This window comes from Oncorhynchus mykiss, chromosome 15, assembly GCF_013265735.2.
Source record: "Oncorhynchus mykiss isolate Arlee chromosome 15, USDA_OmykA_1.1, whole genome shotgun sequence".
NCBI lineage: Eukaryota > Metazoa > Chordata > Actinopteri > Salmoniformes > Salmonidae > Oncorhynchus > Oncorhynchus mykiss.
The window spans coordinates 58715693-58735919 of NC_048579.1; the positions used below are offsets into that span (position 1 = coordinate 58715693).

A 20227-nucleotide genomic window follows, 5' to 3' on the forward strand; every position below is an offset into this window, starting at 1 on the left:
CTTAAATGGTTATAACAACTATGAATGCAATCACATGCATTCCTCATACGAACAACAAAGCACAGCCTTTCTTTGTTTTGGTTTAGGCTGTGTCAGAGGTGGAAGAGCTTATCAAATAACTGATTAGCTGCTCTTGGGGTCATTGTCACGAAACCACACCCGCGCTTATCCCACCCACGTTTACGTTCTGAACAAGAAAGTGAAGGCTATATAAAAATGACACTCAAATTTATGATAGGGATTTATATCAACCTAATTGAGGTGTAGGGGCTCCCGAGTGGCGCCACGCTCTACGGCACTGCATCTCAGTGTTGGTCTGATTTGTTATTGTTACCCATCTACCGATCACTGGCCTTCTTTATGAGGCTTTCAAAAAGCTCCCAAGTCTTTGCAATTGAATTTGTGCTTGAAATTTAACGCTTGACCTAGGGACCTTACAGATATTGTATGCATGGGGGACAGAGGAATGGTAAGTAAAAAAATATATATATTTTTTTAAAGTCAATTTTAAAAAATCCACAAAGTGATTCCATGAAATGTATTTATGTGATTTGTTAAGCCAAATTTTACTCCTGAACTAATTTAGGCTTGTCTGAACAAAGGGGCTTCATACATAGCGTATGCAACGAGTGTATTTTAGTTATCAAATTTGTATTGATCTTAAAAAATTATCTAAATGTGGCATTACAGAGTATTTTGAGTAGATTGTTGACAAAAAATGACATACATATTTTAATCCCACTTTGTAACAATAAAATGTGAATAAATCCAAGGGGTATGAATACTTTTGCAAGGTACTGTAGATGTTTGACTGATTAAATTCTTGATTGCTGTTTCTCATGAGTAGCTCTTGTTACAGATGGCTTCAACAGTTGATGGAAAGGACATACCCTCATCAATAAATACAAATGGCAGAACCCTTCAAAATATTCAACATTGATGATCCCCTTTGTTATTTGGGGGATTTTAGTTACATTCATTATAGTCATCAAATGTTATGGTAAGAATTTAAAATACGTTTTTAACTCAATCAATACTTCTATAGACAGATGTTTTTTTCTTGAGTCTATTTTGAGCAAGCATGACTTAGCATTTTTTTTATGTAAATCACCAGAGGTTTGAGCTCACTCAAACAAATCAGAGCAAAGCAATCCTAGCTAAAATAAATCACAACTTAAATCAAAATGATTTATTGTGGAGTTATGTTACCATGAAAATAACTCTACCTTACCTATCTAAAAGTGATAACCACTGACTTCCATCTGCCTTTTCTTACAGCCCAGAAAAAACCCAAACCTGCAGTTGAGGATCCCAAAGTAAAAGGCTGGTTTCTTCAAGTTAATAAGGAAACAATGCATCCTGTTATGAGGATCGTTCTTTGAACCATGGCATTTGGCACAGACTTTCCAGAGGCCTACAGAAACATCCATGAGGAGTGGGTGGAGGTGCAGACAAGGACATTGAATGATGAGTATGACATGGAGTACTATGTCCCATCTGGGAAATATGCAAAGTTACAGGTTGTAGTGTAGATAACACATAGTATTGAGCCATCGTTTTTACTAACATGGTTTAAAGGCATTATTCAAGATTTTGGCAACTAAACCCTTTTAAAAGTTGAAGGTAGCATGCTATGTGCTCCTTATAGACTTTCAGTAATTGTGCTAACGCTAGTTAGCAATGGCTCCAGAAACAAATTGACCTTTAACTTCCTTCAAACTGCACACAGATGTAAGAATTGTATCCATGAGTTAATCTGACTCTGGGTAAGTAGAAAATAGGGCTTAATTGCAAAACCTCAAACTATACCCTATTAAAAGTCATGCAAGTCTTTGCGCTACAATACTGACAGGATCGGTTGCTCATGCCAGAACCAACAGGTGGACTTTCCTGATATTTGTTTTGCTTCCATGGGGTCCTTAATTCTCTGGTGTTTGTATTGATGTATGTCACTTGCCATAAGGGAAAGGGGGATACCTAGTCAGTCGTACAACTGAGTGCATTCAACTGAAATGTGTCTTCCGCATTTAACCCTCTGAATCGGAGAGGTGCGGGGGCTGCCTTAAATCAACAACCACATCTTCGGAGTCTGGGGAAAAGTTGGTTAATTGCCTTACTCATGGGCAGAGCGACAGATTTTAACCTTGTCAGCTCGGGGATTCAATCCAGCAACCTTTCAGTTACTGGCCCAATGCTCTAACCACTAGGCTACCATAAGGTATGGTAATTGAGTCAACATAGAAAACAACACTGTTGTTCAGAGAACATGTCTAAAGTTACACATGAGTGTTGTATGTTGCATACACAGTTGAAGTCGGAAGTTTACCTACACCTTAGCCAAATACATTTAAACTCAATTTTTCACAATTCCTGACATTTTAATCTTTGTAAAAATTCCCTGTCTTTGGTCAGTTAGGATCACCACTTTATTTTAAGATTGTGAATTGTCAGAATAAATAGAAGGGAGAATAATTTATTTGAGCTTTTATTTCTTTCATCACATCCCCAGAGGGTCAGAAGTTTACATACACTCAATTAGTATTTGGTAGCATTGCCTTTAAATGGTTTAACTTGGGTCAAACGTGTCAGGTAGCCTTCCACAACCTTCCCACAATAAATTGGGTGAATTTTGGCCCATTCCTCCTGACAGAGCTGGTGTAACTGTGGCCTCCTTGCTCGCACATGCTTTTTCAGTTCTGCCCACAAATGTTCTATAGGATTGAGGTCAGGGCTTTTTGATGGCCACTCCAATACCTTGACTTTGTTGTCCTTAAGCCATTTTGCCACAGTTTTGAAGGTATGCTTGGGGTCATTGTCCATTTGGAAGGACCCTTCGCGACAAAGCTTTAACTGAATGTCTTGAGATGCTGCCTCGTGATGCCATTTATTTTGTGAAGTGCACCAGTCCCTCCTGCTGCAAAGCACCCCCGCAACATGATGCTGCCACCCCGTGCTTCACAGTTGGGATGGTGTTTTTCGGCTTGCAAGCCTCCCCCTTTTTCCTCCAAACATAACAATGGTCATTATGACCAAATAGTTATATTTTTGTTTCATCAGACCAAAAAAAGTATGATCTTTGTCCCCATGTGCAGTTGCAAACTGTAGTCGTGCTTTTTTATGGTGGTTTTGGAGCACTAGCTCCTTCCTTGCTGAGCGGCCTTTCAGGTTATGTCGATATAGGACTCGTTTTACTGTGGATATTGATACTTTTCTACCTGTTTCCTCCAGTATCTTCACAAGGTCCTTTGCTGCTGTTCTGGGATTGATTTGCACTTTTCGCACCAAAGTACGTTCATCTCTAGGAGACAGAACGCATCTCCTTCCTGAGCAGTATTACGGCTACGTGGTGCCATGGTGTTTATACTTGCGTACTATTGTTTGTACAGATGAATGTGGTTCCTTCAGGCATTTGGAAATTGCTCCCAAGGATGAACCAGACTTGTGGAGGTCTACAATTTATTTTCTGAGGTCTTGGCTGATTTCTTTTGATTTTCCCATGATGTCAAGCCGAAGAGGCACTGAGTTTGAAGGTAGGCCTTGAAATACATCCACAGGTACACCTCCAATTGACTCAAATTATGTCAGTTAGCCTATCAGAAGCTTCTAAAGCCATGACATCATTTTCTGGAATTTTCTAAGCTGTTTAAAGGCACAGTCAACTTAGTGTATGTAAACTTGTGACCCACTGGAATTGTGATGCAGTGACTTATAAGTGAAATAATCTGTCTGTAAACAATTGTTGGAAAAATTACTTGTGTCATGCACAAAGTAGAGTTCCTAACTGATTTGCCTAAACTATAGTTTGTTAACAAGAAATTTGTGGAGTGGTTGAAAAACGAGTTTTAATGACTCCAACGTAAGTGTATGTAACCTTCCGACTGTATACTGGACAAAATACGATTTTACTTACAGTTCATATAAGGAAATCTGTCAATAGAAATACATTAATTAGAACCTAATCTATGAATTTCACATGACTAGGAATACAGATATGCATCTGTTGGTCACAGATACCTTTTATTTTTTTAGGGTCGTGGATCAGAAAACCAGTCAGTATCAGGTGTGACCACCATTTGCCAACACATCTCCTTCGCATTGAGTTGATCAGGTTGTTGATTGTGGCCTGTGGAATGTTGTCCCACTCCTCTTCAATCTTCTTCGATCCTGAGCATCCCAAACATGCTCAATGGGTGACATGTCTGGTGAGTATGCAGGCCATGGAAGAACTGGGACATTTTCAGCTTCCAGGAATTGTGTACAGATCCTTGTGACACGGGCTCTGCATTATCATGCTGAAACATGAGGTGATGGCGGCGGATAAATGGCATGACAATGGGCCTCAGGATCTCATCACGGTATGTCTGTGCATTCAGAATGCCATCTATAAAATGCAATTGTGTTCATTGTCCGTAGCTTATGCCTGCCGATACCATAACCCACGCCACCATGTGCACTCTGTTCACAACGTTGACATCAGCAAACCGCTCGCCCACATGATGCGATACAAGTGGTCTGCGGTTGTGAGACATACTGCCACATTCTCTAAATCGCTGTTGGAGGCAGCTTATGGTAGAGAAATTAGCATGACATTTTCCGGCAACAGCTCTGGTGGACAAAAATTGAGAGAAATAAGCCTTTTTTGAGTATGGAAAAGTTCTGGGATCTTTTATTTTAGCTCATGAAACATGCGACCAACACATGAGTTGTATTTTGGTTCAGTGTTCCTCAACATTTGTATTTATGGATGGCGCGACACTTCTCTTTTTCTCACCGGCTTTATTTCATTGGTTACCAATATTGTAGAAATGTACACAACACATGTCTTACATTAGGCCTACCTCAGTCTTCACAGCTGATTTGTGCATAACCTTTGTAACAGTGTATTACTTAGATGCATTACTACAGGGATCATCAACTAGATTCAGCCGTGTGCCGATTTTTTTTTTTCTTGAGCAGATGGTCGGGGGGCCGGAATATACATAACAATAATTTATAGACTGCAAATTAATCGCAAGAAGCCCAAACAGATCTAACATTGGATTAAAACGTAATAATTTTAAATCTTGCTTACAATCATTATTAGCGGAAATAGATGGGAACAGATTTCCATAATTAAAATTACTTGAAGCTGATTTCCTGGTGTTTTTACAGTTTTGATATCCAACAATGAAAATTTAACAAGAAATATATATATTTTTTGTTAAATTTTCATTGTTAGATATAAAAAATATATATATTTGTTTTGCTCAGAAAACTTTGGGGGCCTAATAAAACCACCCGCGGACCAAATTCGCAGGCTGCCAGTTGGGGAACCCTGCATTAAAACGTATTAACTACTTAATAACTATATGCGAATTTATCTAACACTGTTCATTTTCAGTATGTGTGACTTGTTATAGTAAGTTTAATTTACCTTATGCAGACTTTTAAGTAACAGTGCAAACAGATGGCTATATTTTTATGATTCAACCTTTTCTGTCATGCTATGCTATTTTTAGCCTTGAATTAAGTTGTGAGGGAATGATAACCATGTGGCTGGGTATCATGTTAAAACAACTTGAACCAGGTCATACACTACTGTCCCTCCCCGGAAGGAATGCTCTTCCTGGTGAATGTCACAAGTCTGACAAAGTGACACTAAACATCACAAAAAACTGAATGTACAGTACAGTGCCCTCAAAGTATTCAGACCCCTTGACAATTTCTACATTTTGTTACATTACCACCCTTGTTGGTTCCAGCTTAAACCCTTTTTGGTCCCAAGTAGAACACTCTGAACCAACAAGGGCTTCTCCTATGGGGACAGCCGAAGAACCCTTTTTTTCTAAGAGTGTAGGTATAGGTAAAGAGCTATGTGGTGGCAAGTCACAAATAAATGACACTCAAACAGAGGACTCATCTGTTATAAGTTTTATTTTTTAAACTTGATGTTATCAAGTCAATCCATCCTACAAGGACCTATACCAAAATGTGTGCCAATTAGCTTAACCGTAAAAATAACACAGCACTTTTCTTTACATCAATGATTCCAGTTAGTATTTAGCATAACAGTGTGAAATACTTGGATCTTTCACACTGTCTCGATAATGCTGTCAGTAGAGTTCATACACATTTAAACCATAAGGTGCAAGGGATACCATTTCATCAATGGATACAAATATGAAAGCTTGGAACAATATTCTTTCTCATCTCATGCTATAGAGTATAGAACAGTGGCTGTTGATAGGTGACTCAGGCTAATTGAAACAAACACAGCCATTTCCTGACAATGATTGGATGATCCACCTACTTCTGGAGACAGAGGTCTCCATAGCAAACCCATGTATGGGGAAATGTATAGCTCACGCCAACGGAGACATCATAAGACCTCAGTCTCCAATCAGTAATTACAGTAAAACACCCATAGCTTGTTCTGCAACCGTGCAGTATTCATCCCATCCCCTTAAAACATCAAGATGTGGTCCATTAACATTCACTCCTCTGCGGTCCTGAGGGGGGCAACAGGGTTGAAGAGTGGTCGTTGTTGCCTTAGCTGCAGTTTGCTATAGGTCATCTCAAAGTCCTTCTTGGTGCCGACGATAACGTCCAGGCTGCCACCTCGCACGTCATAGCCGTAAGAGGCTAGTTTCTGGATGCGGTAGAGTACAATCTGAGTGGTGAGCTCCAGCACGTTGGGCGTCTCCCTCACTTGGTCCATGCTCACCCCCAAGTCCAGCAGCCCCTTGAACCGGCCCGCCAGGGTGGGCACAGAGTAGTACAGTACAGCAGGGCAGCGGAGGACTATCTCCCGGAGCTCATCTTCAGAGCACACGAGCACCCCCTGGGTGTAGTCCAGAGCCTGTTGCATGGCCTCAGGCTGCAGCTCTGCGATGGAGGCCCTGAGGCTGGAGACCAGGACCAGGAGCTCCTCTGTGGTGAAGCCCTTCTCCCTCAAGAAGCCCAGACTGTCCCTCCACGCCTCAGCCGGCCGCATCAGGATGTAGGGGTTCTGGCTGAGCAGCTTTTGGAACCATAAGCGCAGGTTTCCCTCGTCCCCTCCCAGGTCCAGGTAAGTCTCTCGCAGCGTGTGGATGACCTCCTGGTTGCTCTCCACAGGCCGGCTGAAGCTCTGGGGGGCGCTGGCCATCAACTTCCCGATGATGCGCTTGCTGAGGCGCAGGCTCTGGAGATAGCGTATGTTGTCACGCTGGTTGGTGTGGTGCGTGAGCGTGAAGAAGGAGGCAGGGAACTTCTCAATGATGCCTACCAGCTCACGCTGGTTGGGGCATACGGAGGACCAGAGGTCCCGCTGAGCTGCCACGTCCTCGGGCTGACACAGGATAGCCTCGGGGTGGGTCTCCAGCACACGGGCAATGGAAGCAGTGTCAGCGCCCATGTCCCGCAGCAGGTCCGCCGTCTCGTACACGTACACAGACTTCTCTGACAGCACCCATCCCTTGAACTTACGCACTTTACGGATGTCCACTGATAGGTCATAAAGGGAGTCGACAGTTTGCTGGTTCTCTGGCCGCTTGTTGGTGAGGGTAGAGGCAGAGAAGCCCATATGAGGGGTTAAGACGCTCCTCTTCTGGCAATAGGAGCACAGGAAGGCAGTGGTGGCACGGAGCATTGTTAAGGCACTAAAGTACAGATGACCTGTATAAGACAAAAACACACACTGAGCAGAGTTACATCACACAAGACCACTACGTCCTGTGTCAGTATTGTGTACCACTTAGTCTTATACTACTGTTCTATGCTTTCAGTACATAGACTTGTTCTCTCCTGCTCTAAATTAGACCATTAATTAACAGTAAGGCACATTTTATTTAGGATGATCACATAACAAACATTGCTTTCCTGACTGCAAAGCCTGTCAAAATCAAACAATGTTGAACTGATCTATTGAGGGCAACATCAGTAAATGTAAGTATATTTGGCCAGTAGATATCAGAGTAGTGTTCGTGTGGGAACACGATGTACTAAACGTGTTACTGGGTGGTGGAGAATGTGTACTTAAACTCATAACCAATTCGCCCTCTATATTACCGCCAGTAGCAAGTCACTATAGGTCTATAATTATCAAGTTCGTAAAAGGTATATGCTGCTGTAACAACTGTCTTTCAGCACATGGGACAGAGACCACCTGAATCAACTATAGTAATTCAAATACAGGCTATACATTCTATATTGTAAACACCTGAATCAACTATAGTAATTCAAATACAGGCTATACATTCTATATTGTAAATAAAACCAGTTGTTTACCAGTTTATTGTCCGGGGGAATACACAAATTGACGCTGGAAGTTGTTCAGGCATTTGTCCCATTATGAAAGATTCTAAACGCCCTCTGCTCACGTGTTTCATAACGCGTGTGATTGGCTCTTTTCCCGTCCGCCTACATTGCTGTTGTGCTGCGCAGATTATTAAATTGTGAGAACTCCATCAATATGAATTACCAATGTAATTAACAATAATATGGTGGGTGCTTATATTTGTCCTATTTCACACATGTAGGCTACAAGTGTGTATTATACGCATGTATAATACGCACGCATATCCCAACTCTCCCTGAGACACCCTCAGAGAGTGGGGTCACGGTGGGGCCGGTGTGATTTGGGGAGCCTGGTCCGCCCTACATTACCTCGTTGCCCGTCCAAATACAATTTTGAAATATGCTTAATTTATTTGACGGAGATGCGCGCCAACAGAAAGACAGAAAGACAAGCATCAATCTCAGATGAAGCATCCGAACAAGCGAAACAGCGCCCCTCTGTCTCAGTATGTAGGCCATGTATTTAATACTGTCTGGACCAAAAGAGTATGGCATGTCATACTATTTCTGTCCAGACAGCATCAGATACATGGGCTACATAGGGGCGCTGTTTCGCTCGCTCGGATACTTTCTTCGGTGATATAGTTTCAGCAGAGAGGAAGAGGGGAGGGCTCACTCGTTAAATTCTGTCCAGTATAAACCCAATGCGTTTCTATGGGGATAATATGCAGACCTAAACTTGTCGCCTGCCTTCCTGCCTTTGGGACAAAAACGAATTGTTAGGGCGGAGACATGAGCATCTCGTCATTATATGTAGATATCTGGTGTCAGCCTCTTGCGAATTGGAAAGGAAAGTTGGCGGGTGTACAGTGCACTGTTAAAATGCTGGATTGCCCTAAAGAAAAATGATGTTCCGACAAAATTATACAATTATCCTGTCTGAATAAAATAATTCAAAATACTTCACACGTGAGCATTACTTAGCCACATAGGATAATTAGCTTCTTCAAAAAAGGTTTGCTGTGGTCGCTTTAAATCACCCGTGTGTTTGTGAAGCCCGCGATATGGGTAATGGGTGTGGCAATAGGTCCAGCTGATTGAGTCGCAGCTGCCAGTGAACATAGGAATGAGAGGGTTGTGGCGAAGATATGGCGCTTTCAGTGAACATAGGAATGAGAGGGTTGTGGCGAAGATATGGCGCTTTCAGTGAACATAGGAATGAGAGGGTTGTGGCGAAGATATGGCGCTGTCAGTGAACATAAGAATGAGAGGGTTGTGGCGAAGATATGGCGCGTTCCTCTCTATAATGCATGCATGTAAGAACGTGTCCATTTGGCCATTTCTGATTGACATACAGCACTATTTTTTTATTCGCCTCACACGTCTGCGAAGTCTGTTTTTTAAACATCCACTGCGAATGATAGTTATTCAGTATTTGAAAAATCTTTCCAACACTCCCGGCCTCGAAAACGCAAAATATCATGATCTGATGATCCTATATATCCAGTGTAAACGTCATAAAAACAGCTTTCTATCCCGAGCTCACTGGCGCAGGAAACTCTAGGGCCCGGAATAGCTAGTTGATACAATGTTTCACTCTTCTTTTTTTTCGCTAGAGACAGCTTCGATCCGGACCAAGTGATGATTTAACGTTGTACTTCACTAGCAATAGCACAAATCATTTTAAATCCATTAACTCAGTTATATGTTTGTACTTGAACTCAAAACGAACAACCGCTATTATCTATCTGGTAACGTTACTCAAAAGATGACCACAATTTCCAGATAGGACGGTTTGCTATCGTAAAGGTGTAAGAAATCATAGCTACATTTCTTACTGCAGAGTAGGGGCTCGATGACATCTCCTGGCAGCTCTGGCTCACTGTCCTGCTCAGAGCCAGAGGTCTCTGTGTCGTCCCTTGATACATCAATTACATTAAAATAACACAATGGCATGATCTATCTAGAAACTTAGGCTGGTAGTTGGTTTTAAGGTACAGTTATGATAATGGAGATTTGTAATTGAGATTGGACTCAAATGTGGATTGGATGCTTAGATGTATCCATAGACTGTCTTATTTTTGCAACAGTGTCAAATAAACATGACAAGAAAGGGAGAGATATCAAACTTATTTTTAAAGAAGCACAACCAGGCAGATCAGGTGCAAACAGACCCCAGGCCTTGCATCACCACCGGACCCCAGAGCAGCTCCCTACCTGAGGCTAGTCAGAGTCAGTGTGGTCAGACTTCACAAGGACCCAGTCTACCACCACCAGGTCAGAGCATCTACCACGCAGTCAGTCACATGCCCAGTTAAGAGTTTAAATGTAGCTTCAGCTTGTAATAGATGATTTTGTCAGGTTAAGCCTCACTTTAAAATGTTGGTTGTGTTCTTGTTTTGATGGCTGTGACATTTTTATTGTGATTATACACTAATGGTTCTTGTGTTATTTTAATGTAATAGATGTATCAAGGGACGACACAGAGACCTCTGGCTCTGAGCAGGACAGTGAGCCAGAGCTGCCAGGAGATGTCATCGAGCCCCTACCAACTTGCATCAAGCACCAGATGTGCTGTTCCAAAAGGACCCAGTGGTAGGCCAGGCCTAAACTTTAAACTACACATTTTATTTAGCAGCTGTTAGTATCTAATCTTGAGAATCTCTTTATTCTACATTTCCATAGAGATATGACACATTATCTAACGTGTATTTCAGATGTTTCAAGATCCAGAGAAGAGGGTCCCGTACAGCGGTGTTTGAAAACATTTCCCAGAACTCAGCATGGTACTAGGAAAATGGCTTTCAACAGCTCCTGGTATAAGGACAATTCATGACTGGAATATTCTGTAAGTCAAGATAACGACTTATTGTTGGCTCTGTTGAAATATTCCGGATTTAAGCTCCATTCGAAGGCAGAGCATCGTATCAATGCTATGAATGCTTGGAATCAACACAAAAGGTCTAGTGAAAGCAACTCATCAATGTTAGATGTCATAGATGAGGACTGGAAAAAGGAAGTGGAGGAAAATTGTACTTGCATTAAAACAATTGTAGATGACCTCATATTAACTGCCACTCAAAATATAGCGCAGTCATTGAGAGTCTAATGACTCTCACAACAAGGGTAATTTTGACCCTCTCATAGAGAAAAGGATGAATGCATGTGGCAATGGTAAGTACACAAGCCACCAAATCCAGAACGAAGTTCTTGAGGGCTTAGCTGAGATGGTAAAAGTGAAATAATAAGAGAAGTAAAAGAAAGTTAAGTTTTTAGTGTAAATGCAGATAAAACCAAAGATAATTTTTTTTTTTTTTTTTTTACAAATGTCTTTAGTTGTGAGGTACCATTACAATGGGGCCATCCACGAAAGCTTTTTACACTTTCAGTCAGCTGAAAGCATAGATGCAGCAGGTCTCACAAAAATGATAATTGATTGCCTTAATAATCTTGTGGGGCAAGGCTGTGACGCTGCATCCGTCATGAGCGGAAAGCATTCTGGTGTGTCTGCACGGATTAAAAACAGTGCAAGATTAGCATTTTATGTGCACTGTAATGCACATTGTTTGAATTTGGTTCTTGTCGGTGCTGTAAAATCAGTGCCTGAGGCAGTTAACTTTTTTGCTCTCCTGCAGAAGCTTTATAACGTTGTATCTGGCTCGTACGTTCATCTCAAGTGACTTACAGTTCAGAAAGAGCTGTATCCACAGCAGCAGCCCAGGGAACTACAGAGACTTACAGATGTAAGGTGGGCATGCAGAGACATGGCATGCCGTAATCTGAGGGACAGGCTTCCAGCAGTTGAGTGCCACAGGATATCACACTTGAAAATAGTGGTGATGTCACACCCTGATCAGTTTCACCTGTCCTTTTTATTGTCTCCACCCCCTCCCGGTGTTGCTTGTTATCCCTGATGTATATGTCCCTGTTTACTGTCTCTCTGTGCCAGTTTGTCTTATATGTTCCAAGTCAACCAGCGTGTTTTTCCCGTGCTCCTGCCCTTTTCTATTCTCTTTTACTAGTCCTCCCGGTTTTGACCCTTGCCTGTTTTCTGGACTCTGTACCCGCCTGCCTGACCATTCTGCCTGACCTGACCTCAAGCCTGCCAGCCACACTGTACCTCCTGGACTCTGACCTGGTTTTGACCTTTTGCCTGTCCACGACCATTCTCTTGCCTATCCTTTTTGGATACAACAAATATCAAAGACTCAAACCGTCTGCATCTGGGTCTCGCCTTGTGCCCTTATAGATGATAGATCAGTGGAGGCAAGGGGCCTTCTTTCTCAGATAGATTTACATTTCATAGGGCTTTTGGTTACCTTTTGTTAAGTGATTGGTGATGCCAAATGTCTTTCTGACATGCTCCAATCAAGCTCTCTTGACCTAGCAAGGTCTGTGGATCTAGTAGGTGCCTTTACAGACACATTACAGGAAGGTCTGTGGATCTAGTAGGTGCCCTTAGACACATTACAGGACTACAGAAGTGAGGGTTACTTTGGAGAACTATGGAAAGAGATTGCAGAGCACTGCAAAATAAGTGTACAAACAGTGTGTAAAAGACTAAAACAAGCTTAAGATTTCACGACTCATTGATGATGAGCACTGTAGGACAGAAAAATAGTGGCCAAAGTGATGGTTTCTGTCACACCAGTCAGTAGTGATTTTTGCGAGAAGCTTCTCAGCTTTAAAACTGATTCAAACCCACCTTACGACAACAATGGTTGATGACAGGTTAAGTCACCTCAGAATTCACAGTGTTGAGTCAAGGTGAGTACGCTCCCTCAACATGGATGAGTTTGTGAAACATTTAGCCAGTTCTCACCAGAACAGCAGAAGTATTCTGTTTTAAATCTACCTATGATAATTTGGCACTTAGGCAGTCCCTCTGGTCATGATTAAAACCTGCACTGTGTACTAGCTAGTACACTGATGTTCTAAAATGATAATTCCAAAGGGTATCATGTCACACTGATTTAATTTGGTCTTGATTAGGCCAATTCCAAAACGTTTCATTGCTATTAGTTAACATAATATATATGAGCATAAATATGATACTGTAAGTTTGTTGTATTGATTGGCAACAAAACTATTTTTTATTTTTCTGCTTCATATTTCTGTCCATTTCTGCTTGATACCTGGTATGTCAAATTGCAGTGTGTTTTTTTGTAAATGTACTTTTTTGTAAATAAACTATTCAATTTATGTAACACACAAATGCTATCTTATCTCCTTGGTGCTTAAGCTTTATTTTCTGAAAATAATTTGGATGTTCAACACTTATAGACCCAGATTATATATTCATGAAAACAGAGTGACCCAAGTCTCTCCAGTATGTGAGTACAGTATTGTGTGTGTGTGTGTGTGAGAGAGAGAAATTGAGCTGCAGTTCCGAGGTAGAGACACTGACTATTCATAGTATGTTAAAGAATTCTAGTGAAGTAACCCTTTTGGACCACCCTATCTGCCACATTGAATTTTAGTGAAGTAACCCTTTTGGACCACACTATCTGCCACATTGAAGAACTCTGGGTTTAGTGAATTATCACTTCTACCTCTAATCAGCAATCATAGGATTCGGTCATGCTCCTTAGATGCCAGGTTAGGGTCACACAGTCATTTTGTTGTCATGGTCTATGGACCCCCTGAAGTAGCCTTGGCCACTCCATGTAGAAAACTCTAGTTCTGCCTCTGAGTATCACAGAAACACAACACTTTGAATGAATAACAGACAAATGTTCATAACAATTGTCTATGGATGAAATTTATCAAAGTATCTGTTCAAAACATGAAAAACATACAAAAACGTTTATTTAGAATGATTAGATTTCACTATAAATGTGACATTTTAATATATACTTATTTTGGGGAATTTAAACCATTTACTTGTGTTACAAAAGGTTTAAAAAATATATATAAAGTGTTACTGCTTGACAGACAGTGTCTCTCAAAAATGACCCCATTGATGCTTTTAAGCAAAAAATATGTTGCTGCTTTTAGGGTTAATCTCATTTGCCTTTCTCTTTCTCACAAAAATGCCCTCTAAACTTCTCTCTTCTATGGGATGCATTCAATTTTCCATTTTTTTTCAGACAATTTCTGATTTGTCCATGTGCATGCTGAGCATCATTTATTTGTATTGCTCTAGTTACAGGAGGGCATGCGAGGTTTGTGGCAATAGAGTTTGCAATTTGGATTATGGAAGAGTGGTCATCACAGACAGAAAGAGTGTTTATTACTGGAATGTACTGCTGCGGTCGTCTATATACGTACGTGTCAAGTTTCAACATTGTGCAGACATTGTAGTAGCCTACTGTAATGTTTATTTTTTCAGTGTGTCTGTCCTTAGTTCCCCGTAATCCATTTGATGACAAAGCAAAGAGAGCAGTCCAATTCGTTGTGGGAGAAATCAGGTCAGAACTCCACAGAGACCAGGGGAAATTAGCTGCTTCCAAAACTGAGTTGATGAAAGGCAGTCGTGCGTCCCAGACAGGCGTGTGAAGGGAGTCCTTATTATCCAACGTCCTGCATCAATGCTTCGTTGAGATACATGTCTTAAACACTTTTTAAAGACTTTATTTTCATAGAATTAGGAGGTAGCCCTTTATCAACTAGGTACCCCCCCCCCCCCCCCCCCCCCCCCACACACACACACACACACACACACACACACATACATACATATAAACACACACTGCTGGCTAGTAGCAGTGAGAAAAGCTCAGAAAGAGAACCTGAATGAGTAATGTTGCATAAGGAAATTACTCTTAGTCATTGAACAGAGATGTTAATATGTGTAATGAAATACAGCCACAACATCTATTTATTTGGGATGTTGACGCACATACCTTGTTGATCTGATACAGGGCATCCTGTACAATCTGTGTAATCCAGATGAGGCACACTAAACTTTGACGCACAAGTCAAAATTAACAAAGAGAAAGACGAAACGTGTTGTCAGATTGCAATATTCCATGTGTAGCAGTAGCTTGCTTGGGTTATAGAACAGTGTACATCTTTTTGATCCATGGGTCGTATCAGTGTCTATCTTTCAAATGCACTGATAACGTCAAGTCTCTCAATCAATAAAATGGTTCACCTCATCCACTGCTATAAAACTCTGCTCAACAGCATCCTCAGGTGGAAGATAAAGGTGAAAACACAACTGAGCAGCGACATCAACGTTCAGACTGACAATTGACAAAGAGGAAAAGGATCAACCAATTAGCACATTCAACCTGACATTCTAAAATGTCACTTTTTTAATGAGAGAAAAACACCTCTAAATCGCAAACTCAGTACAGTTACACAAAGTGATGTGTTCCCACCATATTTGTTGCGAGCAGTTGAATGTCCATCAGATTTGGCCTTTACGTCAGTGCTGACCACAGAGAGCCACATGACTCAGTGGTGTCGAGGAGCTTTGGGCCTGGGCATGATGGGAATGGGCCTGCTGTTCACGTGGGATAGAGGAAGTGGGGAGCCTCTTTGACATCAAGCATCCGACCATACGACCTGCAGTGTATTGGTTGAGTCTGTGGTTGTTTGCTTTCCCATGATTTATCGTGGCATTGCAGTTGACAGAGCAGCATGTCAATGGAAATAAACAGAGTGATTTTGTAGGATTTGTTAATCTGTGTTTTCTGCTGCTGACACCAGAAGCATTTATTGTGTGAAGACTCACAGCCTGCGTTTACACAGGCAGACCAATAAATAAAATGCAAATCCCCACTAATTGGTCTTTTGACCAATCACATCAGCTCTGAAAAAAATATCTGAAATGATTGGTAAAACGACCAATTAGTGGAAAAAGATATCAGAAAACGGGCTGCCTGTGTAAATACAGTGACTTTGGGCCTGGGCACTTTGTTTACCACACTGTTGTATGCATTAGAACAAAGCACATGACAAGGCAGAAAGGAAGGTTACATTACACAGAGCAGTGGAACAGCCTATATGAATGACAACTCTGTCTGTCTGGAACCAGAGAGAAGAGAGGAAAGTAGAGTCTGCGTCTTGTCATACTCTTACCCTTAAAGGAGGGAAGCGGTCAGGCCATACCCGGGGCAGGGGAGGGCTGAAGATAAATAGTGTCTTGGGAATCTGTATACAGTGGCATGAGTCATGCGAGTGCCGTGCAGCACCTACCTATGCCTGACATTTACAGCAGGGAGAGAGGTGTTTACAATGCCGGACGCGGGTGAACAGGCACCTGGCTCCTTTTATTGTCAGGGAGAATTCCCACTTCCCCGCTCCAATGACCCAGTGCAGTGTGGATGTGTAGTGATGGCAATGATGTTCCCCTCACTTCTTCTAGACTGACCTCCACTTAGGGTCCTCTTCAACCTGGCTTTGGCTACCCTACTGAAAGTTTTACACAAGATGAATAAATTACATTTGCCATTCCAAATTAATATATTTTAAATATATGTGGTGAAAAACTTGCAAACTAAAAATGCATTTCAAACCATATTTCTTTGTGTTTGTTTACAATAAATACATTTTCAACACATTTCGATGGGTACATCCTGTAGGGTTGGCATAGCTGTGCCAGGCATGCCAGTTTTGAGTCAGCCAATGCCCTCACCAGTCTCCAGTCTATTCATAGCACCACCACCACTCTCCCATTTAGGCACACAGGCCAAGGGGGCCCATATGCATTTTTAAATTGCATTTGTTTTTCTCCTCTGAGTTGGGATACGGTCCTCTTTTAAATCCAGGGGCCTGCTATTCTCATGCAGTGTGTTGGAGTTGGATGAGAGGAATGAAAAGAGGCCCTCTGTGTTTTAGAGTGACAGTTAAAGTGAATGAGGACGTACCGTGTGTGTTTGACTTCTGGGTTATTATGTGATGGACTCAGCTTCACAGTCAACACTGTATGTGGTGTGTGAGATGTCTTAAGAGGGTAGGTGTGATTCAGAAGCCCCTCTCACTGCGGCTCACTGTGCTCTTTCCATCAGGGCTGCAGCCATGGTTCATGCGTGACAAACCCATAGAGTAATCAGCCTACAGATAACTCGGAGGGATGTTCCTCCACCATGTAAGCGTGCCAATGTCTACACCCCAGTGTCAGACAGAGGAAACTCTGTGCGAGGAGACGACCCAGGCTGGACATCAAGCAGGACAGATAGACCTGTGTGGTCGTGTTGAGGGTTGCTGGGGCCCCCCTCGCCGTCTGCATAGGAAACACGTTAGGGCCACAGAATCGTCCTCGATTTCCTGCTTTGCTCAGCGGCCCGCTAAAGCACACAATCCCTTTGTGTTCACAACTGTCAAGTTCTCCTTACATTGTCCAGGCCACTCCGCGATCTCAAGTTAAACGCTCTCAGATTACTGCTTTGGGTATGGTATTTCAAGCACAGCATTTGTAGGGTACCGGGGGCCTGCACAATAACCTCAGCACTGCTTCATAACAGGATAAACATTTGTATTTTTCATACGTAAAGAGTGTTGGAGTTGGTTAACTAAAACCTGCATTGCTAGAAGAGTTAGCTGAGTCTCTACTGTACTGTGTCAGAACAGAAGTGCAGGACTCTGGGAGAGAAGAGTCTGTAGCCAGTCACCCAGTAAAGCCAGGGAACAGGCATTAAATAAAGACAATACCATATATGTGCATTCCCTCTCCACAGCCTTATGGAAACACATCACCTGGAGGCGCGACCCCGTGACCTTATCTTGTCACAGCACCACGAGCATGAGACAATGGCTCGCAGATTTACAGCAAAGGAGCAGGCTTTTCGGTTCGAAGTTATGCTCTCATTTGACCATAATAGGTTGAGGCGAGGTAGAAAAAGTGTTGCTGGTAACTGAAGTTTCCCTGAGCAGAGGGAGAGAGAGGGCTGCCAAGCCCTGGGTGCTGGGGGTGAGGGGGCGAGAGGGGTTCTTTGGAGTTTTGTGAGGAATACAGTAGTACGGTTGCCATGGAGACAGGGAAGCACTCTTCAGGGCCAGCTTATGAAGAAGAAAAGCGACTTCGCAGTGAGGGCAGTGAATACAGCGTCTGCCTGCCTGTCCGCGAAGGGAAATAACGATTAGGAGCCACAGGTCTTACCTTTCATATCTCTGTCTGTGGGTCCATGAATAGGCCCTGTCATTCCCACTCTTCACCCTACATCCTGCTCTTAAAGAAGTCACATGCATCAACCTTCCCAGTTTCGTCATAATGACTCCACTGCGTAAAAGGCAGGCCATCCAAGGTTAGGTTGTGATCAGTCAGACAAAATAGGAAAATGACAGTTGATGTATCAGCGACATGACCAGGCCACCATCCTCTAGCTGTGGGCATGTTGGCTTGTTTAGTTGACGCACACAGCTATCCAAACTATATATTTTCCCATAATGCCTAGCCTTAAAACTTTACTCCAATGCCCTTAACCCCTTTAGGTCTAAGCCCTTAGAGCGCAGTATCTATTAAGCTAATATATGGAATTGTTTTAAGGACCCCTGCAGGTATAAACAAATATATACCTATATTTGATAAAACATTGAATTTGGCCTTTACTGCTATAGCCCATAGAAACGCATTGAATAACACATTTGGACATGGCAAACAGACAGTGTCTGTCCTATTTCTGAGAAATATAAGAACTTTGTGAGAGTCTCCCTTTTCTATAAAGGTGACATATTATTTTTTAGCTCCAATGATTCGATTCTGGACAACTTGTTCTGTGAGAAGATCTCTTCGAAATGAGGATGCCCGCGACAGAGAGTTCAGACAACTGATGTAAAGCTTGTGGATGTTGTAGAGCGAAACAACCATTGTGTTCGTGAGTCTCATTTTTCGATGGTGGTGACACTAGTTTGTAGCTCAAACATTTCGGGTTTTACACATGATTTCGTGATGATTTTCTTGTCTGGATCTTGTCATGCATAGAAAAAGACCGCTATAGGCTCAAACTCTATAATCGGTGGAAAGAAGGGATTGAGCTGCAGCCACAACAAGAAACAGCAAGTCTTTCGCAGAAACACATGGGGAGCTATTCAATATTCAAAATGACATCACTGTGTGACACACAGGTCTGTCAATGTGACATAATTGTAGTCTACTTATAGGCTACTGTATGCATCCACAATTTTTAAGTGGAATCATATTGCTACATAATCTAAACACTTTTCCTGCTTGTCCATAGAAACATTGCTTGAGCTTCTCAGTGTCAGTTGTGTACATGCTGATAGGCTCTGAGTGACAGTTATTTACAGTATGTTTGGCCACCTCCAGCCTCTTTCTTAGAAGCACCAGCCCCAGGGGTGCATAGCGGTGGGCCACTGAAGGGGGGATTTCCTCACCCTTTACCACAGTATAAAGTTACCCTGGAGGGCAACCAAAATGGCCGCCACTCCATCTCCACCTCTTACTGTTGTGCCATGGCAGCGGTAAATATTGATGTCTGCTGCTGTGTGTGACAGCTCAGGCCGGTAAAATGTGTCCTGGTATTAAACCCTCGTTTGGACTTGAGCCTCTTCCATTAATTTGGCTATTTTAGCAGGCATAGTGGCGGGCCTCGCAGACAGCTGTCCTCTAGCCCACTGGGGTGGGAGGCATTGTCCCCTGGCCTGTACACAGGACCTGATGCTCATCATTAGACAGAGCATTAGGTTCCAGGAAGAGACAGAGACTCACACACACTGCTTTTTCAGCAGAGAGAGAGAGGGAGAGAGAGAGAGACAGAGAGAGAGAGAGAGAGAGAGAGAGAGAGAGAGAGAGAGAGAGAGAGAGAGAGAGAGAGAGAGAGGGAGAGAGAGAGAGAGAGAGAGAGAGAGAGAGAGAGAGAGAGACAGACACAGAGACAGAGAGGCAGAGAGAGGGAGAGAAAGAGAGAGAGACAGAGAGAGAGTTTAATTAACAGGGTAATGTTTAACAGCCAGTTGTAAACATCTAGATGTTTGAGAAAAGGCACGTAAGGGAGAGTGGGGTAAGTTGAGCCAAAGAGGATGAGACACACTTGTTTCTAGGAAAACATACACAAAATGAATA

At 42.4% G+C, this 20227-nt stretch overlaps 1 protein-coding gene across 2 annotated transcripts; it reads right to left on the minus strand.

Annotated features, from left to right (window-relative positions):
- Positions 1 to 5894: 5894 nt before the first annotated feature.
- On the minus strand, positions 5895 to 8336 carry LOC110490453 (transcription termination factor 2, mitochondrial). Of its 2 annotated transcripts, none has more exons than XM_021563847.2 (2): positions 8248 to 8336; positions 5895 to 7635 (listed from the first exon to the last, which is right to left on the minus strand). In XM_021563847.2, exon 2 carries the CDS (start codon positions 7607 to 7609, stop codon positions 6473 to 6475), a length of 1137 nt encoding a protein of 378 aa, XP_021419522.1. In that variant the 5' UTR covers positions 7610 to 7635; positions 8248 to 8336; the 3' UTR covers positions 5895 to 6472. The 2 variants fall into 2 exon arrangements, with proteins under 2 accessions (XP_021419522.1, XP_021419523.1); XM_021563848.2 differs by having other exon boundaries at positions 5895 to 7657; positions 8248 to 8329.
- Positions 8337 to 20227: the final 11891 nt, after the last annotated feature.

Coding starts and splice junctions, on each gene's coding strand:
- LOC110490453 (XM_021563847.2), bottom strand. CDS start 7,609: ATGCTCCGTGCCACCACTGCCTTCCTGTGCTCCTATTGCCAGAAGAGG.